At 45.6% G+C, this 27,904-nt stretch overlaps 1 protein-coding gene across 2 annotated transcripts in view; it reads left to right on the top strand.

Moving 5' to 3' along the window:
* Positions 1-27,904, top strand: part of LOC138246543 (lens fiber membrane intrinsic protein-like) — a 137,943-nt gene that overhangs the window by 86,254 nt on the left and 23,785 nt on the right. For both annotated transcript variants that reach the window (XM_069201206.1, XM_069201207.1), the window contains exons 2-3: positions 5,382-5,609; positions 24,868-25,014. In XM_069201206.1, the coding sequence (XP_069057307.1) occupies positions 5,382-5,609; positions 24,868-25,014 (375 nt within the window). The remainder of the gene's footprint in view (positions 1-5,381; positions 5,610-24,867; positions 25,015-27,904) is intronic.

Below are 27,904 nucleotides of genomic sequence, written 5' to 3'. Positions count from 1 at the left end.
AATACAATCAATGCATTTTGGTTCTTTGCAGTTGTCTGGCTGTAAAATCCAAAATGATCTATGTAATACAAAGTATCTACACAGTGGTTAATGTACTATGTGCATTACAAATGTATGTATTATATCGGGTCTGGTGGCTTAGTGGACTAATGCGTCCACTATAGGGGCCTGTGTTTGACCTCATGGTCACAGGTTCAAATCCTGGCAGGTTCACTCAGCCTTTCATCCAAAATTCTGAGGTCGATAAAATGAGTACCATTGAGTTGGGTAACAATAAACATCTGTTATTCAGCGCCAAGATGCCTGCGGGTGAACGTGCGCTTTACAAATGCATATGTTATGTTATGAGTGTTATTGAATCTTTGGATAGCTGTTACATTGTAACCTCATCTTAGTGCTTTGGGGTTGGGCAGTCTTAACGACCCTCTAATCATGAGAGAGTTTGTCAATGAGCCTTTCTGAGCAATTCTGTACACCTCCACTAGCTAATCTACTCAACACACAGAAGGAGAGCAGGAAGTCTGAAGTAGTAGAGGTTGCATGAAAGCACAACGTGGCATCATTATAGTCATCGCTACTGTGTGGTACATGGTTTATTCCACTCCAGACAACCTTTTTAGGTTTCGCTTAGACAGCGCATGTGCTGTCTCTGGGGGACACGTTTACATACAGGCGGCTTACTGCATGCCCATAGCTTACCATTTGTTAGCTTCAGCATCACTCTCATTCCCTTCGTCCCCATTTGTTATGGTATGTGGGTGTCATGTCCGCTTCTTGTGTTTGGCCATCCCCTGGAGCATGGACTGAATACTTGTGCCCATCTCCTACTCCCATTTTTAGAGTTACTTTTTTGCTTTGTGTTTAAGCACTCCATGTGAGTGCTTGGGTTCTCAGTCCATCTCCCATATCTCCGTGCATGTAGCTTCTGTTGCCTCCCACCCAGCCCCTTTCCATGTTTCTTCTTTTCCCTCCCACCCCCTTACCCGTGCTGTTCACCACTGCACTGTACACCACTCCACTGTACTCTATGCCAATACACTTTACGCCGACACTGCACTCTAAGCCACTGCACTCTACGCAGATCTGCTCCTCTCTGCACCACTCTAAACCGTTACTTTCTACACCACAGCACTTTGCACCTCTCTACTCTGCACCACTGCACTTTAAACCACTCAACTCTAGTTTTCACCACTCTACTCCACATCACTGCACTGTACCCAACTGCATTCTATGCCAACGCACTCTTCGCCACTCTACTCTGCAGCATTCTACACTATGCCACTGCACTCTACAGCACTGCACTCTGTGCCACTCGACACCACTGCACTCTACACTACTGCACTCTGTGCCACTTTACTCTGTTTTACCGCACTCTATGGCAGTCCGCTCTACTCTTTTCCACTCCACTCATTCAACGCTGTTCCTCTCCAGTCTATGCCACTTGACTCTATGCCACACTACACAACTCTTCTCTAAGCCATGCCACACACTCTACACAGTGCCACTGTGAGCCACTCTACCCTACTTCACTCCACACAATGCCACTCTACTCTATGCCAGTCTATTCTACGGCACTCTACTTTAAGTCACTCCAAGCCACTCTACTCCACTCTACGCCACTCTATGCTACTCCACTCTACCCCACTCCAGTCTATGCAACTCTACACTACTCTATGTCAATCCACTCTACACCACTGCACTCTACACCTCTCTACTCTTCTCTACTCTACTCTACTTTACACCTCTCTACTGTACATCAGTCCACTCCACTACCTAGCCTCACTAGTGGCACTCATTTAACTGTAATTGGCACAAACAGTAGGTGTGCCTTTCTTTTAAGTGTAAGTGATATGTAATGATGCCGTTTTTTCTGTGTATCTGCATAGTTTCCATTATATGATTTCCATATGCTGTTGAGTGTGCATATATAGTTGGAGTGATGTATGATGAGATTTATTGGTTTCATGGTGTTTGTAATGCCTTTGCACGCATAGATAATCTTAATATTTGGCCTGAGACTTCTTTTATATATTAGTTTGACATTTTATCTCCATGATCTCTATGTATTCTTACCATATTGAATTTAGTACCATCAGATGAATAATTACAAAACAACACACATGCACAGAATAAGACATACACACACCAAATAGACCTATAAATATACGCAATTTAAACGCAGGGAACACAAGAATGAACAGGTAAGAGGGTGCAATGACAGCGGAGGGCAGAAGAATGGATGGTGTGATAGAGGTGTCTGATGGATTGCTGCAGGGGCGATCCTCCACAGTTGTAGTGAAGATAGCTATGTTCTTTAGCAGAATGCTACATGCTGCTGTATATTTACATTGCCCATTAGTTATAAACACCTGTATCATCTTCTCTAGCAGGTGGTAGATGCTCCCCTAAGCAATGGTGCCCATGCAGAATCCTATGGCACAGTGAGCATGGGACCAGCTGATTTTAAGAGGCTCACGGCGAAGGATGTTGTGTGTTCTGAGTCAGCTTGTGCCACCTGAGATAGTGAGTTGCTTGGCTAGACAGGGACAGTTTCATGTATGACTCTAGACACGAGACATCAGATTTTAAAAGAACTTCTAGCTGTGATGAGTGTCAGTAGTGGTTGTGAAGTATGGAGTGATGTGGTTGTACCTGCCCACAAAATGTACCAGCGTCCAACCAGATTCTAGAACAGCTCTTAGAGGAGCATTGGATGTTTTGATGAGCTCCTACTAAGGTGGCATTTCTGAAGTATCGAGAATGGACTGCTATTTTAAGGTGGTTGAGACAGGTGAGGGGCTAGATTTTATTCAAGGAGTGCAGGTAGAATGTGGCAGTTTGGGCAACAATGCCGAGTCTAGAGTGAAGACTAAGGATTGGGCAGATGGAGGAAGTGTTGGTGGTACACCCTCCAGTTTCAAAGACTCCAAGAGATGCAGATTGAGTTTGGGATTTTTGATAATGAGGCTTATTTAGCTGGTCTTCAGTGTACTTGGGACTAGACCTAGATCTCAGGAGACACTGATCCGAACCCAGAATATATCTTGAAAGATATGACATTTAGGGGGTTATTACAACTTTGGAGGAGGTGTTAATCTGTCCCAAATGTGACGGATATACCACCAGCCGTATTACGAGTTCCATAGGATATAATGGACTCGTAATACGGCTGGTGGTATATCCCTCACTTTACCGTCACTTTTGGGACGGATTAACACCTCCTCCAAAGTTGTAATAACCCCCTTAGTCTTATTTATCTCGGCCATTTTGTAGTATCAAACCTGTTTATAGGTCTTGGGGATGTTATGGACATAACATTTCTCAGTAATGATGAGTTCCCGGTGTGGGAGTATTTTAGAGGAGGAATCAGTGGGGCAGCAGTGTCAAATTTCTTGCAAGTCGAATGTTCTGATATATTTTTAATTATACAATTAATCTTTCAGATCTTTTCTTTTGTATGGGTCAGAATCGGTTTTGTCTATGGCAATGATTTGATGTTTTGATATGCCAGAACAACAAATGTACTTGGCATTGGAAAAGGGTATCATTTGCTTCTGGATGTAAGTAGGATTAACAGATGAGATGAGGACCGTTTACTCTTTCATTAATTTCCTGAGCTTGACGTTTCTTACCTTGTGTGGGCTAAACATTCTGAAAAACATGATTGATTGGTTTTTCTACTAGAATTATTGAGTTGCCAAGGAGCAGTGTGTCTGCAGTTGTGTATTGAAATTCCCATAGTCACAAGTAGCATCTATGGTGGTCTTGTATGGAAGGAGATGCTGGAAGTTGGGGCTGATGTGCTTTTGGAGGACTGATGAGATTAACTTTTTCAACGGGTAGTGGAGTCTTCTGGTAATGAGTGGCTTAGCAGTGTGTGGTTTGTAGTTTGTAAGAATGTGAAATGGGATGGGCTGATGTTCAGACCAATGTGTGTCGTAGAAGGTGGGTGGGGGGACTCGGTTGGATCCCGCAAATACCAGCCCAAACGTTATGCCTTTTGTGTGAGTAGAGTAGGTGTCTAATTGCTAGAGTTTGCTTTGTAAGGGTAGATTTTCAGGGCCACAGAATGTTTTCTGTTTGCATATCCCAAAAGATGTTGAAATCACAGAGGAAATGATTGTTATGTGAGCGCATGCACCGTTGAGTTAGGAGGTTGGTCAGCTTCTTTTGTATAGCTGTTTTTTAGTTGGTAAATTATTAATTCTATAAATGAGATAGTGGTGAGTGAGAGATAAGTGAGATAACTGTAGGTGTTTCAAGATATAAGACACTTGTACAGAAGAGATTGTGCAGTTGATGCATTTCTTACTGATAACAGCCAGGCTCAACTCGATCAGTAAAGCCTTTCCACTTTCTTAGTGACATACAGCAAAAAAACAAATTGGGAAAATACTTTTTAAGTAATTTGGATAGCAGAAGGTGGTTACCAAGGAAGCAATCCCACTACCATTCTAACACACACTACTCACTGTGTGTGTCAGAGCCACTTGGAAAGCTGCATACTAGTTGTCACATCCTCTGGAACAGACAAACAAAATGAAGGGAAACCACCATTTCATACAAGTGCTCACAGTGTACTTCATAGCACACCAGCCATACTGTACCCCATAAGCAATAATCATCTAACGTGACACACAACACACTGCACACCATGCCACACACACAAAGCAGTGCATGTCCATCTTGGGGCCAGGAAGTAAGGTCCACATGGCCTCCATGGGATGGAGAGATTTTACTTGAGGGCCACTTTCACCCTGTGTGCCAGGGCACAAAGATCTTTTTCACTCAACTCAGGTAAGCTGACCAACCACCTTCCGGGTTATATTTTGGTGAGTGTGGGAAGCACCCATCCTAGATTTTGAGTACACACCCTGGCCAGCGGAACCCCAATTCCTGCTGAGAATCATTACTAAAACATTGGGCCCTTTCAGAGGACTTAAACATTTGTGTGTCTAATGAGGAAAAATTGCAGGAGAGACCAGAAAATGTCACAGAGGCACAGTGGTTCAATTCAACGAGCCATGCTAGGTCTCTCTCTCTCTCTCTCTCTCTCTCTCTCTCTCTCTCTCTCTCTCTCTCTCTCTCTCTCTCTCTCTCTCTCTTATCTCTCTCTCTCTCCATTTATCTATCTAATAAACGATCTGAATGCCATCCTACCTACATTGTCAGCCACACAAGGATTGTTTACAAATGTGACACCCTTGGAATATCAATTCTCTTGAATTTTAATAGATTAACAGTCACAAAACCCCTCAGAAGCATGCCATATCCTGACTACCTGTGGTTAGAGATGTTTACCCTATGTGTTAACATAATGTATTATTGGTGCTTCTGATACATGCTTTTCTTATGAATGTACAATTATTTTCCCTTCCTAGACATGTGGTCCAGTTTTGCCCACAGCATCCCTCTACCCCTTCAGAAGCAAACCATGGTGGAACTAAAAATCATAGGCATGCTCTGTTCCTGGACCAGCTCCGTCTTCCTCATTATTGCAACATCCAATGATTTCTGGATTACGAGCAACACCACGGTGCACTCTGGAAACATTGGACTTTGGAGAAACTGCATGCTCAACACATGGTCTCCCGTACCACCCGGAACTGGTAAGGAATAAGCCTGTAGTGAGAGTTTTTAAACATCTTGTGTGTCTGATTCCCATTTCCCAGGTCTTACCCTTAAGGTTCACATTGTACAAGTCTGTTGAGGTACTTTGGGGACTGGCATGTGAGAGGGCTGAGCAATGGGTGCAAATGCAGTCCAGCCTGATGCCAGTCATTCCCAGGCTCCCATCATCCACAAGTGACATCAGCAGGCCCCCGGCCCTCCATCCATGGTTGTTCATCATGTAGAGCCAAGAAATGATTCGTAAAAATGCATCCTCATCCCAAACTAGAAATATAAGGAGGAAATCTACTGAGTGCTCAAGGTGCCTAGGAGCAAAAAGCAACCAAAGAACTCTGCCTGAGTCCGGAGATCAGTCTGTGGTTTGAGAAAAAACATCTCAGGCCATATTTATTAACAAAAGAATGACACTTTTTGAAGGAATAAATAACATAGATCATCAGTATACATTTCAACGGGATAAAAACAAATCTTGATTACAAATATCTACTTGGTTTTTGATACCCATACCGAGTCCTGACCATCATCCTCCATCCTCAGTTTGAGAGCTCATGATCCTGCTCCTCCCCATCCTGTGAGCTCTTTCCCCAGTCTTAAATTTACTCAGCTCCTAAAATTTAGGAGCAGGGCCCTCTCAGATGCAGACCGAAAGAACCATGTCAGAGGCATCCTTTGCCAGACCCCCCTGTAACCTGTTAGAGAGATGTCACTGGGCAGCCGGGCCATGCTTGGTTCCCTGGTGCAGATTGCATCGCCCCACCAAGACACCAAGAGCCCTAGGCATGGAGCATCCTAGCTCCTAGTGAACCAGGGTGGATGTGCCAGCCCCCACCATCATCCCTCCCCTGCCCCCCATTAAACAAGCAAGGCTCCAAGACCCTCTCCTGTCCAGAAATGAAATGGCCAGTTGAATGGAATTTATTTGTGTAAGATGCCAAAATGATCAACAGTATCCCTGACAATCATGAACACTCTTTACCTCAAAATATGACAATTTTCTAAATCTCCTGACTACTAAATAATTCCGTACTGACATTATACAACCACACCAAGCGAACCACCTGTAAATGACTTAGAATTAGGGATAGCATTGGTGGGAGACACTGATGAGGTAAGTGGGGACTGGAAGACGTCGACCCTTGGGCAGCAAGGAGTGGGTGGTCTGTTGTGGCAGCAGGAGTTGTCAGTGCAGATGGTCAAGCAGAAAGAACACTAGACCTTTAGACCTGATCTTTTAAAGGGTGCAGGTCCCACCTACTGCTGCCTCCTGCCACACTTACCGAGGATACTGGTTTTCAAAAGCCACTGCCTGCCATATTTGTGCTCATATGTGGGAAGCCTTCTTGTCCTAGCTTACTACTCACTGGCTATAATGGATACCTTTAATTATGGTACCCTCTTGAGGCCAAACTTTGCGAGCGCCTGGGCTCATTGTAATCTTCCAATAACACATTCACAGCATTTCACATTCCTGAGCCCTGAGCTTATATAACTCAATTAGGGCATCCATGAAACAACTCCCAAAATAAGTATTACAGCATCTCATCCCTTTAGAAGTATAAGAAAGTAACTTCACTCTCAGCCCACAGTGGCTCAACCACCATAGCCTGAAAACAAATAGCCAGATAGTTAGAATAAGCATTTTACGAGTTCTCACTTTCATCTGATCAGAGGACTATTGCACTTACAAGGTACCCTCCCCTTATTGGTGCAATAGGTCTCTAACATGGTAAGCAGGGTAGCCAGGTTAGTTTTATTTCTATCCAGGAAAGCCACGTTCTCTGAATGTACTAATACTGTACGTTTTACTCCATTCCCCCCCTTGGAGAAGGAACATCAGCTTTTACCTGAGCACATGACTGGTTCATAGCATTTATAGAAATCTTACATAATATTTGTTGAGTTGCTGAACAGACACTTTTTAGGAGACAAGAACTGGTGCTACACTAAAGCATGTCTAGGCAGCTGCCTAATGGTCCCTCAAGAAGTCACACAAGGACTCCAGATTATAACAAATGCTGTTAATATTGAACTTGTCACTAAGGAAAAGGGAAGATCCAAATGTGATTTGCTGGGGTTTCAAAAATCCTCGCATCTGAGGTGTAAGGAGCATAGGAGAGGTGAGCGCGAGAGAGGTAAAAAGAAAGTAGAGGGAATATGGATCTAGACTTTTGAAAGGATTTGTCTTTCCCAATTAGCTAAGAGTTCACTTTGTGGAGCAATAGTGTACTGAGGGTAGCTTGCTTTAGGAATCTGGAGGACTGTTGAAGTTGGGTCAGTGAGGAGTGAGAATGAGAGTAATCTGGGCAAAATAAAGTTAGACATTCTACTTCTAGAGCTGGCAGAGTTACAAGGAAGATTTACGTTGCTACTCATTTCGCTGTATCCTCAGGCTTTTAGGAGGCTAGAGGTACCAGAGTTTGATGAGGAGCCCTCCAAGGAAGTCAGAGACTGACCCTAACCTTCACCGCACTATGACCTGGCTGGGAGTTCATCACTCAAGAACCTCCTTCTAATTTGCCTAGGTTGCTGCTTCAGTGAGGCCTGGGGACCTTTTATCAAGTGAGGCCTACAGCACGTGACTGGGTGCAAGAAGACTATAGACTGCAGAGCTGCTGGTCTGGGCCCTTTCTGCAGAGTCCCCCTGGAGGTTTGCTCTCCTTCACTGAAACTGTTTTTGTTGTCTTTTACTACTTTGCAAACTTTACTTCAGCTAACCAGTGATAAGGTGTTTGTGCTCTCTCCCGTAAACATGGTAAGATTGCTGTAGACCTGACTGGATTGTTTTATCTACTTATAAATCTCTAGTGTACTGTACTATGTGTACCCAGGGCCTGTAAATTAAATGCCACTAGTGGGCTGTAGCACTCATTGTGCCGCCCACTAAAGTAGCTCTGTAAATCATGCCTACAGGCCCACATTTGTAGCCTGTGCGTGCAGTTTTAAACTGCCATTTCGATCTGGCAAAATAAACCCTTTGCCCTGCCTAAACCATTCATTTTAATATTTATAAGTCACCCCTAAGTTAGTCCCTGATGGCTCATAGGGCTGGGTGCATGGTATTTGAAATTTACAATATGTGTATTTAGGTTTTACATGTGCTGACATTGAAAAACTCCTAAAGTAGTTCTGCACTGTGGTAAGGCTATCTCTCGCATAGACTAACAAAGGGTTACCTTATTACCCTTAATCACTGATAACATCAGTTTGGTAAAAGATAGAGACATGCTTCTTCCACTTCTTTGAACTGTAATTTAAGATCCTATTTAATGATAACGTTGGATTTTACGTTACTATTCTGAAAATGCCACTTTTAGAAGTTGGCATTTTTCTCCCTAAATGAAATCTGCCTTTCTGCCCGTTTCCAGGGTTACATGACTGCAAATGGCTCTCCTGCAGTGTGTACTGTATCCCTTCCAGAAATGGGGACCAGAGGGGCCCGGGTGTAGAGGGAGTGGGTCTTTTTTTCAGGATGGCTAGGGAGGAGGTGTGCCCTGCCTTGATTACATTTCAAAGGACCCTGCCAGCAGCACACACAAAGGAACTTGACACCAGACCTGCCCTTGCATTGGTACCCCTGGACTGGTCAGAGTCAAACCCAGAGGAAGGCGAAGAACTGACCTAACTCAGTGTGAGATTAGGCCAGGAATTCACCCCCCACCACTACCACCACCAAAGGGTGGCACTAGATATAAATGTGGCATCTTCAGAACCACTCAGTAGAACTGGACCTACTGAACATTCAGAAGAACGGCTGCCCTACTGTCTAAAAAAGGAAGACTGGACCTGCTTACCTTCAAACCAAGATCCTCAGAATGACTCCTGGGGTCAACTGACTGGCCTACTGTTTGAGGATAGGGAAACAATAAGCTTGCGAAGGCCTCCCTACAGCTGCCCAGCTGACCAGCAACATCTGGACCTGCCTAAACCCTGCTGCTGGCCTCCGTTAAAGCGAGTCCTGTTCCCAAAGCTGTGCCCCTCCCCAGGTCCTGGACCCTTGGCTGGCCTCAAAGTGTACTCCTCCTGCCACCAAACTGAGCCACATTTTAAAATACAGATGTTTGGGGCTGTTCCCAACCATGAGCAGGCCCCTAGTGTCAGCGATGATCGCCACGTCTCCTGCCATTGCAGTTTCAACAGCGACTGTTCTTTGCGCCAAACAGTGACTGGCCAAGCTTTCCACCAATGTAAAACTCCAGGGACAACCTTCTCCTTGTACTGATGATGGCGAGCTCCAGCGGCTACTTCTTGCATGGACTTTATTTAATTTTTTTTTAATTACATTTTATTGATTTTTTTTTTGTTTCGATAACAAAATATTGCAATACAGTACAATTTGGAAACCATACAACTAGGCACCATTTTTTCTGCAACAGACTCCCTCTGACAGACTATATAGGTAGTATGAATATGCAAGGAGATGACCCTCAAAATAATGGCAGAGGCCGTGTGCGTGTTCCGGTCCACCATAAGTCTGAATTTCCATATATCTAGTGCGATCTGTTATTATCAGGTCACGCAGTGATGATCCCCCTTTAGTCTGGTCATCCCGAGCTTCGTACACCAGCTTTTCTCTACTGAGGCACCCGTCTAGGCCCTTCTTCCACACTGCTATTGGGTGCAGTATCCTTCCAATAGCAAGTGATATCTCTTTTGGCCATAGTCAGGTAGGAAGGTAGTTGCTTATCAGTCGCCCTCGAACTCTGGGTGATATATGTAGAAGGATCAATCTACGACCCCTAATACTCGGCCCAGACTGGCAGGAATTAGTCCAGTATGCTTGTATTTCAGTACATCCCCACACCATGTGCAGGAAGGTACCCTCGGACGCCATACGTTGGAGGCAGGAGAGGGAGGCAACATTTTCCAATGCCCAGAGTTTGTGTTGTGTGAGATATAGTTGGAGGAGGTAAGATGCAATTTCCTAGCATCTTGGAATGCCCTGGGCTCTGGCCAGTGTTCATCTGCCAAGGTCCCTCTGTCCCGCTCCTAGACTGCGTGCACTGCAGAAAGTGAGTCAGGCATGTGGTATATTAAGGACCATTATACTTTGGTGATTTTAGGTGTTCACAATTTTGTTAGGAGTAATGTAGCCTCGAGGGGGTTGTAGTCAGGGAGGTCCTCCAAACCATGGATGTGCAGCATGAAGGGGTGGCGCAGTTGGAGGTATCGGTAAAACTGACTACAGTGTAGGTGAAATTCGGCCTGAATGGTGGAATATGATTTCAGTGTGAAGCCCTCCATAACATCTCCCAGGGTTGAGATACATATTGCATCACATTTGGAGATGGGATGCATATGGAGATGGGAGAGGCCACCAGTACCGCCACATGGTGCAGTGCTGTTCCCACCCATAGTGGGTTTCTGCGCTGTGAGTTTCCATTTCCATCCCGTCCTTGCCAATGCATCCTTCCAGCTCCGCAGCACCGCCCTTGTCGCTGGAGGGAGCAGAGACCGTGCCCTTTCTCTACAATAAATGCTGGACTGGGTGTTTTGCAACGCCCACTTTTCTGACGCAAAGTGGGGTCCTCCTGGGTACCACTTTTGTTGATAATTATTAAATGGAAAGCCCAATATTGGGATTCAATATGAGCTGTTGTGATCCTCCCTTCAAGTGCAGACTTAGGTACACTTAAAGCATTTAGAGAGGGCTATGCGGGGGGAGCCACAGTTCCAGGGGAAACATCATAGTATGGCATGCACCGTCTTGAAAAAGTTGCATGGTAGAGGGTGCGGGTAGTTTTGTAGGTGATAAAGGAATTGGGGGAGAGAAACCATTTTCAATATAGCCGAGCACCCAATGTGGGACAGAGGGAAGGCTGACCAAGTTTTGACATTCACTCACAGTGCTTCCAGAAGCGGTTGAATGAGGGGCTTGGGGTGATATGTACTCCCAAATATTTCAAGCTAGGTGTGGCTATTTGTGCGGTGGCCCATTCGAGATCCTGAGGGTGGGGGAGAACTGGGAAGATGGGAGGCTTGGCTATATTGATGGAGAGGCCCAAAGTCTTACCAAAGATTCTGAGGATTTGGATCACTTAGAGACTGGAGGTTTCTGTCTGGGTTAAGATCAGGGCATCGTCAGAATAAAGCACAAAGCTATCTGCAGGTCCTCCCGCCCACTCAAATCCTGACACCAGTGGGTTGCTATGAAGCCATTCGTCCAGGGGCAGTATGGCTGTCAAGAAAAGCAGTGGAGGCAGGGGACACCCTTGACGCATGCCCGGCTCATGGGAAGGGTCCGGAGACTGCGGTACCCACTTGGACATGGGCAGTTTGATTTTTGTAAAGAACTTTGACATATTTTAGAAACTTGGCTCCAAAGTGGAGCCATTGGAGGAGTGTGAATAAATATCTCCAATCTACCGAGTCAAACTCTTTTTCTATGCCCGCCAGCAGTAGCGAAGCCGGGGCAGCCCCATGGTCAGTGAGGCGAGCACATTGTATACTATACGAATGTTGCGTCTGATAGCTCGCGTGGGCATGAAGCTCGTCTGGTCACAGTTGACCAGGGAGGGTATGACCTTAGGCAACTGGCCAGAGCCTTGGCCAAGATCTTGGCCTCCTTGTTCATACGAGAGATCAGGCCGTGGGAGGAGCACTTGTCTGGGGGTGTACCTGGCTTCAGGATCACTTCTGTCTCTGCTATACAAAAGTCAGACGGTAGCGGGCCTTATCCACTCACATCTTTTAGGGCTGCCACCAGGGTATCTTCATGCGTGTTCATAAATGATTTAAAAAATTCACTCGGAAATCTGCTGGGGCCTGGTGTCTTGCCAAATTGCAGGTCGGTCAGGGCAGTCCTTAGTTCCTCTGAAGTAAGGTCTTCATCTAGCATTGGTGTATCGGCCACTGGTAGGGTTTTGAGGGGTAGGTGCGATGCAAACTGTATGAACTTTGTTTCTGGGAGGTGGTCGCATGAAGCGGATAGTTTTGCATAAAAATGGGTGAACTGTCACACCCCAGCATCACCCCCGGAGATCAAGGAGCCTGCGGAGTCTAGCAAATATAGGATCAGGGAATGGTGTCCAATATTGGAGCAGAGGTAGTGTAGTAGTTTGATGGCTTTGTCCCCCATTGATATATCCGGCACTGCGAGGCGAGCCATACCTTCTTGTGGACTTGGACTTTGAGAAGGTAAACACTTCACCTGGACAAACCTGGCCCTTCTATCCAACCCGGTCATTCGGATCTTCTGACTTTGACCCCATCCGGCAAGGTCAGTGACCTACGTGTGGCACTTTTTGCTTTTTTGGCACTATTTTCACCCAAAACATTAAAAACTCATAATTCTAGTTGTACCTTTTGGATTTTTGTCATTTTATTTACTAAATGTTACTCTAATTTTCCTAATTAGTTTGGGATTTGAATTGTGTTCTGTTTTCACTGTATTACTGTCTGAGTGCTGCATAAAGACTTTACACATTACCTCTAGGATAGGCCTGACTGCTTTTGGGACAAGTTGCCTGAGGGATAAGCACATTTCTTTAGTGACTTTTGTGGTTCATCCTGACAAGCGTTGTGTTTATTCTTTTATTTGGGGCTCTCATCCCTCTTAACAGATAATCCACCTTCTTACAAGAACCCCCCTTTTTCACGCCAAAGATCTTTGGGGTAATCGCAGTGGGACAGATCTGCAGGACTCATTACTATTAGGTCTCCTGTACAATAGTTGTAGAGCTTAATTGTATATTTTTTCTATAGTCTTCTTTTTCGTTGTGTTATTTTTCCATTGCACCTCTTCTACAGCTGGTTGAATTTCCTGCAGTTTTTGTTTTTTACTGTTGTTGCTGCCCAACTTCTATTTTTGCCATAGCACTTGTGCCATTTTTTCATTTCTCTCCTTTGTGGTCCTTTTCTTTTTTAGCCTTCTGTGTTTTTCTGTTTTTGTGCTAATAGGAGCGGATTAGGAGTAAAGTAGAATGGTCCTTTTGGAGAAGTTAATTTCCAGCTCATTAAGATGGCTATGTTGTGCTACAGGCCCAGGAAGAGCTGGGGAAAGGGCCCATTGGTGAGGAGGTGGCCTTTGCTGACCTTGTCCAATACTAAAACATCTTTCTCTGTGAACAGTGCCAGAAGAGTGCAAAGCAGCCGGAATCTGGTCCAGGCAGCTGGAGGGGCTCCACTGAGTCTTCCTGGCGGTGCATTAGTGCATTGTGACATGTGTGCACATAACCCATATGCCACGGCACCCCCCACTTCTAGTGTGTGCAGTAGAGAAGCAGCCTGACGTGCACTAGGGAAACCCTTTTCCAATCCACCATGTCCTAATGCCAGCTGCCTCTCTTCACAGACAACTAGCAGTTTCTTCTGTCTGGGTTGTGCCCTTTCCTGCAAGCGTGCCTAACACAGCAAGCGGAGTGCTCACACCTTAGACTCATCCTCACAGGCAGATACACTCAGCATGCCATTTTGCAAGTTGAAACAAGATAGTGTCTTATTTGAAATTGTTTGTATTTTCTCTATCGTATCTAGGTAAGACATGCTGGTCTGTCTATGCAATGTGAATACGGTCTCTTTGTGACCAATTCAGTGAGTTACAAAAGTGCCCCTCCCCTCCCATTGTGTAAATGGTTTCCACTTTCAGCACTGTGTGTGAACCATGTGATTTGTTTTTCTTATGTAGCTTTGTAGTAGTTTGTTGTGATGTGTAGAAGCGATGCGGTACATCTGAACAGGTGGTATTTAACGAACCATAGAGAACCATAAGGATTTCACAGTAAGTCTTGCCCCAATGAGTAGTTTTGTACTGTAGACACTAGATGGCATATGGAGACTATGGCCCTCATTCTGACCCTGGCGGTTCTCTACCGCCAGGGCCAACGGGGGCGGGAGCACCGCCGACAGGCCGGCGGTGCTCCCTTGGTCATTCTGACCGCGGCGCTTTGGCCGCGGTCAGAACGGGAAAACCGGCGGTCTCCCGCCGGTTTTCCACTGACCTTAGAATCCTCCAAGGCGGCGCAGCTCGCTGCGCCGCCGAGGGGATTCTGACCCCCCCTACCGCCATCCTGTTCATGGAGGGAAAGCCGCCATGAACAGGATGGCGGTAGGGGGGGTCGCGGGGCCCCTGGGGGCCCCTGCCGTGCCCATGCCAATGGCATGGGCACGGCAGGGGCCCCCGTAAGAGGGCCCCGCAAAGTATTTCAGTGTCTGCCTTGCAGACACTGAAATACGCGACGGGTGCCACTGCACCCGTCGCACCTTCCCACTCCGCCGGCTCGATTACGAGCCGGCATCCTCGTGGGAAGGGAGTTTTTCCCTGGGCTGGCGGGCGGTCTTTTGGAGACCGCCCGCCAGCCCAGGGAAAAACTCATAATACCCTCCGCGGTCTTCAGACCGCGGAGCGGTATAATGGAGGGCGGGATCCTGGCGGGCGGCCTCCGCCGCCCGCCAGGGTCATAATGAGGCCCTATGTATTGTATTTTTGTGTTCGTAGCCAACGCAACACATTAAATACTATGCTTTTTGTCTCAATGAGTAGTTTTGTACACTCGCCACGAGATGGCAGTTGCAGACTATGTTTTGTAGTTCTTCGCCAACAGAACACAATAAAATAGCAAAGTCTGTTCACCTTAGCTGAAACTGGTAGCGCTCCATGCTTTCGCCCCTGTGTGTCCACAACTCTGGTCAGTATCTGCGGGTGCCACAGAACTCAGACCTGGTAGTGTGGCATCTGCTATCCTATCTCCCAGTACGACGATTGCCTTCACACATGGCGGGGCTCCCGGCGGTGATACCTGCAGGATGCAGATGGATTGGTTAAGGCCAGAATGAGGAAGAGGCGGGGTCTGGGCATTGGCAAAGACCGGGGCGTAGCTTAGTCAACAAGCAATGGCAAAGGCAATAGGTCTGGTGGTGGCTGCTGACCTTTTGACTTTGCCGCTGCTTATTTTGTTCGTAAAAGTTATTTGCATGAAAACCTCAGATGCATTAGCGCCAGTTCGCAGTGTAGGGGGAACGGCTGAGCCATGGGTTAAGTTAAACATCGAGGGGCATGTTTACAAGAAAGTTTTACTTTGCTGCCCTAGTGTAAAAAATGTTGATGCTCCGAGCATGTGTTGACTATCATGGAAAAAATGGTGCAGTAAAATGTAAATTTCACTGTGCCATTTTTTAGGGCCTCCCTGTGTTGGAACGTCCCCTTGCATACATTATGCCTGGCACAGGCTTAATGTGGCGCAAGGGTTTGCAAGTGGCGCAATGCATGAATTACGTCACTTTGTAATTACGGTCCGTGAGAAAGGCCTCCTTAACGCCGCCTTACCGTAAAAAAATGAGGGTAGGGCAGCACAAGGTGGCGCTAGTGGCTTTGTCTACAAAATGTTTTTTATTAAGTGTAGAAGCACATATTGCCCCAGTAGACCATAGCACCAAAGGTGTCTAAGGCCCAGATTTACAACAAATTGGCGCAGAGCGGTGCTGTGCCAAAAATAGCAGAGCTACGCTGCACCACTTTTAAAACGCAGGGATGCACTATAATTACAGGAATACCGTGCACCCCTATGCTTCTCCTTGTGCTGACGCAACCGCAAAATGTAGCTGCCAATGCAGGGACCCTTTCATCATAGTGCAAGGGTGTCTGCAATGAAGGGAATGATTGTCTATGTGCAGGAAGGTTTGCCTACCTGCACATAAACATTCTGCAATGGCGATTTGGCAATTCTGTGTGTGCTGCAAAATGCAACACACATTGAAGTACCAAAGCGTCATTTTGGAATGATTGTTTATGTTCAGGAAGGACACTTTCTTGCACATAAACAGTCACTCATGGCCTTTTGCTCCTCATATGTGTGCTGCAGAAGTGGACCAGTCAAGACCAGTGGCCCAAAATTAAGAAGGGCCTAGGTCCAAGTATCGCCACGTTAGCATCATTTACCATATTTACCATATTTACAAAGTGGCTCAATGCATGCATTGCACCACTTTGTAAACCCTTGCACCATATTATACCTGTGCCTGGCATAATGTATGCAAGGGGGGCGTTCCCTCATTATGGAGCCCACAAAAATGGCACAATGGAATGTATAAGATTCCACTGTGTCATTTATAGCTGCATTTTTAACACCTGCACAGAGCAGGTGTTAGAAGGAGGCACAACATTATTTTCAGTGGACCTCTATGTAATTTCCAGTATTAGCACCAACATTTTTGGTGCTAATCCTGCAAAGTACAACAATAGCATCAAAAATGATGATGATATTGTACCCTAACCTGCGCCATGGTGTGCCGTATGTTAAATACGGTGCACACATGGTGGCTTCAGGGGGGCGCATTGGGCCACAAGAAAAGTGGCGCTTCATAAAACGAGGCGGCATTTTTCCTAAATCCAGTCCAGTATCTTTTATGCCAGCAGCATGAAGCTGGCATAAAAGAAGTTTGTGGTTAATCATATCAAACGCCATAGCTGGATCTAAAACCATCAGGCCTGGTGAAGGCTGTACACAGCCGATAACATTGTTAACTCTTTGCTGAGATGTGGGCGAATGCTGGACTGAGTGTTGTTCTGTTTAGTTTTACAACTGAGTAAAGCCTAATTTTGCTGCAACTAAGAGCAGTTATATGGGACAGCAATTAGCTGTCAGTAGCTTGACAGTGTCAGTTTGTTTCAGCAATGTGGGCATACCCTGTTTAAAGGTAGGAGACACTGAGCCCATGTGTACAAAACTGGGTTAATAGTTGAGGAGGACGGGAGTCTACGACAAGGAATAATGCCACAAATTTGCTATGGTAAAACAGGTAAACAGTTTCAATAATTGAAACCTGGGCACAACAGTCGTGTCCAACCTATTATTACCCATAACATAAGGGATCATGTTATGGGTAATAATAGGTTGGACAATCAATTCCAATAATATGGAAAGACAATCAATTTAAAGACCATGCAAATATAAGCCTTGAAAAAGTCCTTTTGTTTAGGGCGAAACGCATTGGCTGATTGTTTGTTTGTTCAAGAAAAAGCAATAATAAAAAATGAAGATTTTTACAAGACAACGTTGTGTTACTGGACTTTACTGACTTTGCGCAGTGGTGCACTATCCATATCTTTTTGCATGGAATCCTTTCAGGATTGCCCCTGGGGTGGCAGGTGCCGTGATTTGTGCACAGGTATAGCCATAGATATTGGTCGACAATATAGTTCACAGAGTTTTATTATTTATGGTAGTCCAAGACAGGTGCATTTGTAAGGTTTAACCCGCCACCAATTCAGTAGCAAAACTATATACAACATATACAACCAACACGTGTTTCATTCCTTTTCGTCGCACAGGCCTGGGAATTTCTCAAGGCTGATACATGACACAAATTAAGAATAACTGGGAAAATACAGTAGGAAAGGAAGCACCAAAATGTATGTTTGATCAACCATGTCAATGTCAGGACAACCAATGGGGGATTGTTCCCAAGACAGTGAAGCTGTGAGAATATCCAACCCAACGACAGGTCAAAAATACAGATTTTATAGTGAAAGAGAACCAGAGGTAAGAATACTGTACATGAACATACACTGGACAAGTGATCCATGTTAGAAAATTGCACATGCATGTAACACAATTTGTAATATGGCAGGACAAAGTATAATAATTATGGTACCAGAGTATAATACAGTCGTATAATGACAAAATAAGGACGTTAGCATGAGTTGATATGCACAAGAGGAATTGCAGCGAAGGTCAATTGATTAAACAAATTAGTTTTCAAGAAATGCATGCTTGTCATCCTTTTTGACAGATATGGTAGATTTACACATAGTATTTGGGGCGCACTGCTGAGGAGGAAAACATAATGCCAAAACAATTTGGGGGTGATTCTGACCCCGGCGGTTCCTTACCGCCGGGGCCAGGGTCGGCGGGAGCACCGGCAACAGGCTGGCGGTGCCCCGCAGGGCATTCTGACCGCGGCGGTTTTGCCACGGTCAGAAGTGGAAAACCGGCGGTCTCCCGACGGTTTTCCGCTGCCCTGGGAATCCCCCATGGCGGCGCAGCTTGCTGCGCCGCCATGGGGGATTCTGACAGCCCATACCGCCATCCTGTTCCTGGCGGTTCTCCTGCCAGGAACAGGAAGGCGGTATGGGTTGTCGTGGGCCCCCGTAAGAGGGCCCCACTTTGTATTTCAGACACTTTGTATTGCAGACACTGAAATACGCGACGGGTGCCACTGCACCCGTCGCACCTTCCCACTCCGCCGGCTCAATTCTGAGCCGGCGTCCTAGTGGGAAGGGTTTTTGCACTGGGCTGGCGGGCGGCCTTTTGGCGGTCGCCCGCCAGCCCAGTGCAAAAGCCAAAATACCCTCAGCGGTCTTGCGACCGCGGAGCGGTATTTTGGAGGGGGGAAGTCTGGCGGGCGGCCTCCGCCGCCCGCCAGACTTAGAATGACCCCCTTTGTCTGTATCCTCTTTAAGGTTGCTAAAACCTCAACTTCGTTATACCACACTTTTATCTTGGAATCTGCGGTGGGTACAGTTACTGCATCAAATTGGAGTTTGGTGATACACACACACACCACACACACACACACACACACACACACACATCCACACACACCCACCCTCCCACCCCTGAACCCAAGTTTGGTGTGGCTGAAGAATTTCGCCATCTTGAAAGTGCCCAAAGTGGATAGGGTTAGTGCTGGGAACCTTTATTCCTTTGGTTGGGCCATCCCTAGTAGTGATTTCCAGTCACTAGCTTGTGGCAGGTAAAAATGTGGCTCCTGAACCTGTTGCCTGACACCTGAGAAGAGCCCTATGGACTTGCTCTCCCTTTTGTAAGTTCTACTTCAAACTTCAAAAATTCATATCTCTGGTTCCCTATATTCAATTATTGTCTTTTTATGGAATTTCTATTATTACTTTGTACTCTGCATCTCTAATTCATTTGGGATTTTTTATTGTTTTGCATTTTGATTTTATTATTGCATAAATACTTTACACATTGCCTCTGGGTTAAACATGTCTGCTCAGTTCCATCATTGCTAGGGGATGAGCTCAGGTTAATTTAGTGACTTTTCAGGCTTACTCTGACAAGGATTGCAGATATTACCTGAAGTTGGTACCTCACCCATCAACTATTTACTATGACTATACTGTAAATTTAAGAATGCCAATTGAGAATTTGCCACTTTTACCATGTTTTAGGGGCCAAGCATATGCAGTGGATCCTGTAGAGCAGTATTCCAGTACGCAGAGTTAAAAACCAGCAATACTAGTCAGCAAAAAATGTGAGCGACTACGGAAAAAGAGCCAATTTCTGACCTCACAATAAGGGAAGAATTAAAGTTTTCCAGTAAGGCTGGGGTCAGAAGATCCTGAAATGAGGGGAAAAGTTTAACTGGAATGGGGCCTAACTGTGTGCCTGATCTACAGCATGCTTTCAACTTAAGTCAGATTGCTAGATCAAGTAGAAGGGTGACCTTGGAGAGTTAGGCAAGAATATTGAACAATCTTTCATATGAGATTCTTTGGTGATATCAGATCTGATAGACACAGCACCCTTGCTGTTGCAGGCGGCACATTCTGGTTGGTTGAGGCAAGGTCCTAGTCAGGCAGAACCTGCACTTCCCTCAGGGGTGGGTGATTACACTCACTGTATAACCTGCACTCTTGGGTAGCTTGACACTGAGCAGTCAGGCTTATCACAGGGGTAATGTGTAAAGCTTTTGCACAGTGAGCGTCACAAAAGAGTCTTCACATGCTGTGTATGTAAAGAAGAATTGCATTCAACCCACACTTTAACTAACACAACATGTAAATCATGTACTTCTGGGCATAAATCACATTCAGAATTATCATTGGCAGTACGATGCCCATCGTGTTAAAACAACATTAGCAACATGTACACTTGGGAAAAATCCTACTTTCCCTCCGAACACCCTCAAAATGTTGCGAGCACGAGACCCAACCTAGCAATTATTCTAATTCCATACCACACAGTTATAGAGTGCAGCCCGGTTCACAACCATAGAAGCAATCTTTTACACACCGATAATTACAGCACTTTTCAATGGCCTCGTGGACCTAGGCCGCACAGATAAAAACCAATGTCAACCTTGATAATCTTTTGGAATGGAAACAACGCGTACGGCAAAATCACAGTGCGGTGCAGTTGATCGCAGACAGTCACTCCCACACACCCACTCCAAACTGCTATGCGGTGCAGTGGAATCAGGCAGGCTCTTATAGCACGCACTTTCATACACTCACTCCCAGCACCCTAATATGATGCACTGAAATCCAGCATGTCAGTTGTTGCTGTACTCGTAGACTCGGGGCCCAAACCCTCCTCCACCCTTAAAGCAGCCACTACTACCTCACCCCACGGGCTGGAGATGAAAGAAACCTTTCCCCGGGTATTAGGCCAATTGCTGCTGGAGTCCACTTATTCAGGGTCCCAGGTGAAAGGTGGGGAAAAAGAATAGATAACAGGCTGATCAGGCAGCAGTTGTCAAATAGAGGTTTGGTGCCCACTCGGGAAGCTCACTCAAAGGTCATGCCTTCCAGTATGGGCCCTGTTCTGCCAAGCACAGGGAGTGGGTCACCGTAGGACACACACCATTTTCAATAACACCCAGCTAAGTTGGGCACTACAGTACACACATCTGCTTCCCTACACCCCATGGAAATGGGGCACAACGTCTGGTGGGTAAAGACTTGAATTGTACCACACAGTTTCAATCACACATGAATAGTTGCCAATTCTGTTACCCCCTAGAAAGAGGCAAAACGAGTGGTGTCTGATGACTTGAGTGCTTGCTTGAGTCTCACCAGACAATTCACACACGAAGAGTTACCAATTCCGTACCTCCATGTAATGAGGCACAACGTCTGGTGTGCAATTCTAGTCACACACAGAGGCACAAGTTCAGCAGTACCACACGAGGTAGAAAGCGGCACTGCCATGGGTACGTCCCCACCTCTGCGAGTCGCAACTTGTGAATTGGACTACGTACTCAATGAGCATTCATTCAGCATTCAGTCAGTGTGTCGCACAAGAGAAATGCGGCATGATCGACAAAGCGGGCTAAGCCGGGTCCCACAACCAGTGAATCGTCACCACCAACTAGACGCTTATGCGTGTTGATGCCCCACGATGAAGGATCACACTCCTTGAATGCGGGCACTACTTTGAGGTTTCTGCACCTGGCAATCCAGTCTCCAGAAACAATATTTAGTTCCAAGCTCACACTGCTGCTAACCGGTGGATTCCAGCAGACAATGTGGGCACTTATGAGGGCACCGCTCTCCAGATGTCACAGGTAGGAGATATAGGTACCTCGCAGGAAGTCTCTGAGTTCCCTGAGACCTCCACCAGAGGACAGGGTGCAAGGCAACAAGCCCTTTGAGCGCACACTTCGCGGTGCCACACAGGAGCAGGCTACCTACCCAGGCCAACCACGATTCAAGAAGGCTGCACAGTCCCTTCCAAGGGCATTAAATACTCCTTGGGCACAATAGATTCCTCTGGCAGTGTGTACCACTCTGTCCAGTATCTCTGGTCCTGCGTCTCTACAAGCATATCTAGTTTGCTGCAGTGTGGCACCAGTAGTTATACTGTAGTGTGCCTTTAAGTCAGGGGAGTTTCAGAGGGTTCCCCTTTGAACCACAGATGTCTCCCCTAAATTTCAGTCCTGTCTGCCATAGGGCCATGGAATGCAAATCTTAACCTTTAGTGGGGCCATGATCCGGCCATGAGAGGATAAGTGCCAAAACCTCTCCCTCCAATCGATCCAGCCAGGCCCTCAAATGGCAGTGGTCTGTCATTCCAGTTGTGTGGCCATAGTTTGTAGCTGACTCTGGCGAATGCACAGATGTGCTCCCCCAGCCTCCAGTGTGGATTAGAGTTGTACTTAAAAGGCACACACAAGCGTTCTAGAGTATAGAAATGCCCACATTTAGAAATTACATTTCTAAGTGATAATTGACAAAACAGCCTTTACCATAGGAAGGTTATTGTCATTATGAATCCACTGATAGGAAACCTTATGAGGCTGCTCCACTGTAATCCACTATTGCAGCTAGGAGTAATTGTAAACTTCTCCCATGTTAACCTTATGGACAGATCAGTTCTCATAGGTAGTGAAACAAACACACGAATATTCTTCACTCCCTGGACATACGTGCCCATGCGCACACCCAAGCCTGCATTGGCAGGCTGAACACATGTTTAAGAACACCATAGGTGCAAGTACGCATACACAGCCCTGCTATGACAGGCTGGACACATGTTTAAGAACAACATAGGTGCAATTGCGCACCCACTGGCCTGCTATGACAGGCTGGACACAGGTTTGAGAACAACATAGGTGCAAATGAGCACACAGACCTGCTATGATAGGCTGGGGCCATGTTTAATAACACCATAGGTGCACCATAGAAACTGCCAGTGCCACTTCCTAACATATTTAGGAAATGCACGTGCACTTTCCCACTGTTCTTAGAGTGGGAAAGTGCCCAGGACCCTAAGGCCACTGGATAGAGAATCATCACAACTCTATGGGAAATGCTGTCCCATAGGTAGGGAAAACCCACATGTGGTTTCTTCACTACTGGGGAATGGGACACCCATGTGTACTTACCACATGCTCCGAACGTCAGGGGGTGCTATAGGGGATGCTAGGACTATCCATCCATTTCAACAGGGCCTAAGGTGAGTGAGACTCAGTTTGTGAGACTCACTAATAGCAGAAGTCTGTAACTAGATAATCTAAAAATTGAAAATCCAGGGGCATGAAATTGGTGGCAAAAATTCTTACAATATTCTTATGCATTAGTTCATAGTGGGTTGTGCAAGAAACCAGCTCATTTGATCTAAGTTTTTGGTTTGAACAGTATCATGTGAAAACATCTAAGATATACATTTGGATACAAACGTTATTAGAGTGTTCTTACCATAGTAAAATCCATGGGGGGCATGACTAATCAACATGTTTGGCTTAAATTGAGAGCATAGGGTTCCGGTATGGTTGGCACTAATAAACACAGGCACGCTATTGTGAGTCATACATAACTTTATGAAAAACAATTGCTATGCACCAGAGTTCATGGATGATAGTCCAGAGTGTTGAAAATGATAATTGCATGAAACCAAGCAGTACACAGGAAGGAAGAGTGAAACCAAAGCCGTTCATCAGAGGAGAAAAGGAGTGAGGCTTGAGGTAGTTAAGACCAAGAGGGAGGCTGAAGTTAATGGTGTTTTACCCCTTCCTGCGACCCCAGTGTTGCAGCCAAATCTTCAAGCATTTGAGTCCTTTAATAACCATTACTTAACGTGAACATGTTTAGTTTGCATGATGTGTTCTTAAGCGTCATCCCTTTGTTTTCAAATGATTAATTAAGCATTAATGAGACCTGACACAAGACGACTATCTAAATTAGACACTACTTGGATACAACCTGCTAAGCTTTTTATCAGTATCGGTTGGCAATTCAACCAGGAGGACAAGTGGGCAGACCACACTCATACACATACTCACCCAACTACGTGCACGCTCACTCACTCCCCCATGCATTCACAAGCGTGCACACATACACCTACCATACACAAGCACACACCCTTTCACAACACATGCTCACAAATACACATATATTCATGCACACAGATGGATGCACGCATCAGTCATTAAAAGCATAACATCTTTTAAGGCGTCTTAAAGAGGGAAGCCTTGGTGGTTCCAGAAGGGTTGAGACTGCCGCCTTCTCTCATTGACTTTTTGCTTTTTGGCCGATGAGGGGAGGCTGCAGTCCCTACCTCATCACAGAGTGAGATGGAGTCAGTGAGACTGCTGACCCCACCCCACTCTGTGACAAGGCGTCACTGATAGACACTCAGCCCTGGGCACTTCAAGGGTTACAACTATAGCGTCCGGGTCTGATGCTTTCCTTGACCCTTCCCCTCATCACGTGGATGAGGGCCTTGGGGTACTTTACCAGCCTGAAGAAGTCACATCCACAGGGCTGTGACATCTTCTGCCTGGCAAAGTACAGCAAAAGCAGCCAGCCGCTAGCACATTTATCGCACGTCTAGCTCCCGTCTGCCTGACCTGAAAATAAAGAGGCTTTGTGAGGCTGACCTTTGCTGAGCCTGAGGGACACTGTTCATGTTGGCCAAAAGGTTGTTGGGAGAGGGGGCCCCTCTGCCTTTAAGGACAGGCTGCTGTTGCTGTTTGTGAGGCTGGGGTACAGCCTAGATGCAATTCTATCCTGGATCCAATACTGCAGACCTCATCTGTCATACCTCACCTTTCCAGGGTACCTTGATGCCACCAAAGCCTTCCTGATCCTTTCTACAATGGCCGGCTTGGTTGCAGGGTTTGCCTCGTTTTCCGTACTGAACAGTTGTTCCTGTGGCCGAGTGACGGGGGTCCTGGTGGCTTTCATCACAAGTTGTACCGGAGGTAAGTGATATTGCAAATTTGCTTGCATGGGTGCTGTACACCTGTAGCATTTGATGGGGTACAGGGGCAGAGTGAATGAATGACGTTTTTTTAAAGTGTAGCTGCTACCCAGTAAGTTTGTCGCGCAGAATCCAGTGAAAGTGTTTCAAATGAAATCTTTGAAAACAGCAGCAATATTTTTAATAGAGAAGAACGGGAATTAATGGTGGAGACCAAGGGGTAAAATACCCGAGGAATAGCAATGTTTAAACCCTGCCCTGGATGCAAGATCCAATGAGAACAGCAGTGTCTGCTCCCAGGAAGTCTTCTCAACAAGTTAGAGAGTGGTTGGTGTGCACCAAGTGGCAACTGCTTCTCTGACCTGGATCAGAAGTGATTGCTAGATATGTAAAGATTTCTGGCTCTTTCAAGTTCTGAAGACCCCCCCAATGTATTCCAGCAGCTGACTTTTCCCCACATTACAAATGGCCAGCAAGTTCTGATGGGCGTCCTAACTGGAGCTAACGGCCCTATCCGCATCACAAGTTATGGTTCTTGACATGGAGGTTTGAGCTGACAGCAGCCTACATCTCAGTGTGAAGGACTGTCAGGAAACAAGCTGGAATTGAGCGGATCCATCAAGCTCCAGATGCTATTCCCTAAAAACTTGTAATGCCTGTTGTTTCCCCTCTCACGGATTACCGGGGCTCCTGGTACGGGTAATTCTAGCGTTGTGAAATAACGGGGATTCTATCGGGTGGCTTGTAATGAGGGCCTCAGGGTCTGCCGTCAAAACCCTAAAGAGAAGTCTGGAGAAGCCATTGCTGGGTCTTGATTAAAGGACCTTGTATGTAGACCGCTCTTCCATTGGCTCTCTGGCATTGGCTCTAAAGTGTCCTACATAAGTGTATTAACTCGCTCACTCATTAAATAAGGAATAAAGGGTATCATTCCCTATGACCTCCCTTTCCTGCCATGTCAGCAAATTACCATGATGGAGCGTTTTCATCCCAGAAACCAAGACACAAGCATAACATGCACATATGGACCTCTTTTACTGCTAAACACCGGTTATTTACCACCTGAAGCTTAGAACATACGTTCTGTATAATACCAAACTTTGAAGTAGTTGTTGCTTTAAACATGGAGGAATATACAGAGTGCAATAAAGAATTCTTGAAGCAAAATAAAAATTTAGTTTTAATTATCATAAAGTATCTAGGCAGACACGTAACATGCTGTTTTTGCAAAGTGTTGTAGACCATCTAATAGCAAAACACCTGAAGCACTGTTATTGATTTGGATATTTTCTATTGCTAACCCTAAAATGCCAGGAAAAACAAGCATTGGTACAGCAGGTAATTTGATGCTTGTATTTGAGCACTGACAATAGCAATAAAAATGCCCCTAAATTGAAATAAATATAATGGATTCCTTTGTGTATACAATAGATGGATGGATGAAAAATTTAAATATGTGATTGGGTGTACTTGCCAGATGTAAAACAGACCCTCTTGCATTCAGATGGGGAATAAATGGTACCCCCAAACAGCCAATGGAAAGAAGGTGACACCCAAATAGACTGATCCAAGATGTGATTGACAGTGTCTCAAGAAAATGGCTGAAGCTTCCTGAGCCAAGGAAGCGAGGGGTGTAGGGCAGTGAACCAGAGCCCCTAGCACCTGATTACAAACAGACCCTCACATCCAAAAACAATCCAACACGATATGTTCGGAATTTATGGGATGAAGTAATTCTCAAATATTCTGTTTTCAGGAATAACATGCAGATTTTGGTGTTTAATGCACCGCAATCTACATGTGCCCTTACACACTGGCATTCAATTGTTTAATTATAGCAGGTTTGATTTGATAAAAAATGTAACCAATTTGCGATCTTTATCAGACCTGGGAATAACTGCATGCCATAAATATTGCATCACTTGTAATTGTGATCCCTATGCAAATAACAGGCCTCTTGTAAACAGGTCCGTAGAGAATGCATCGAATGTGATATGTTTGCCATGAATAGTGCAAGCACAATTACACATCAAACCTAAACATAAATAGCATGCCATGTTGTAGTACTAACCAAATAAGATACATTTGAATTGCAAAATCGTGTAATTGTTTTCAATTACATTTTGTGGAATTAAATTACGGGAAATTACACAAATGGTTGGAAATGTGAATTGCTGGTGTCTTGCATAGCTTTTGGAGAGTGCTTTTTCCACTGAATGATTGTTGCGATTGTTTAGAGCGATGTTGACAGTGTCTGAAGTATGGCTGACAGTAGACTAACATAACACTGAGCACCTCCCCAGAGATGCAGCACTCCTTAGACTTTTATACCATAGGTATGTGTAGCAATATAGGGTAAATAGGCCTTTCCGCATGGTCACCTATGATTTTTAGCCCTGTGACGTTGCTATTCATTGCTGCAGTGCATGTGCTCTAGCCCAGTGGTTCCCAACCTTTTGACTTCTGTGTACCCCCACTTTATCAGTACTGGAACCCAGGGACCCCCACTGAATCATTATTGGAATCCGGGGACCCCCCCCACTGAGTCATTACTTAAAGCTGGGAACCTAGTCTGTTAAAATTATTACATTTTCCAAGCAGGTGGGGACCCCCTGAGGAGGCTTCACGGACCCCCAAGGGCCCCCAGACCACAGGTTGGGAACCACTGCATCGAGCCCTTCAGTGGTATTGGTAAAATTGGTTTCACTCAATTAGTCCATTTCACTTTCCTATAAGGCCTTAGTAATTTGTGCAGAAAACATACCAGTGGCTAGAAGTTAAATATCATATGTGGGCGGCGGTGTGAATTTATATCACCACGTACATGGCTGCCAGGACTGCCACTGTAGTGTGGGTGGGCTTCAATTTAAAAGCACTGCAGTGAAACGTGG

The sequence above is a fragment of the Pleurodeles waltl genome, chromosome 7 (genome assembly GCF_031143425.1).
Source record: "Pleurodeles waltl isolate 20211129_DDA chromosome 7, aPleWal1.hap1.20221129, whole genome shotgun sequence".
NCBI lineage: Eukaryota > Metazoa > Chordata > Amphibia > Caudata > Salamandridae > Pleurodeles > Pleurodeles waltl.
This window is presented reverse-complemented; position numbering and strand designations above follow the sequence as displayed.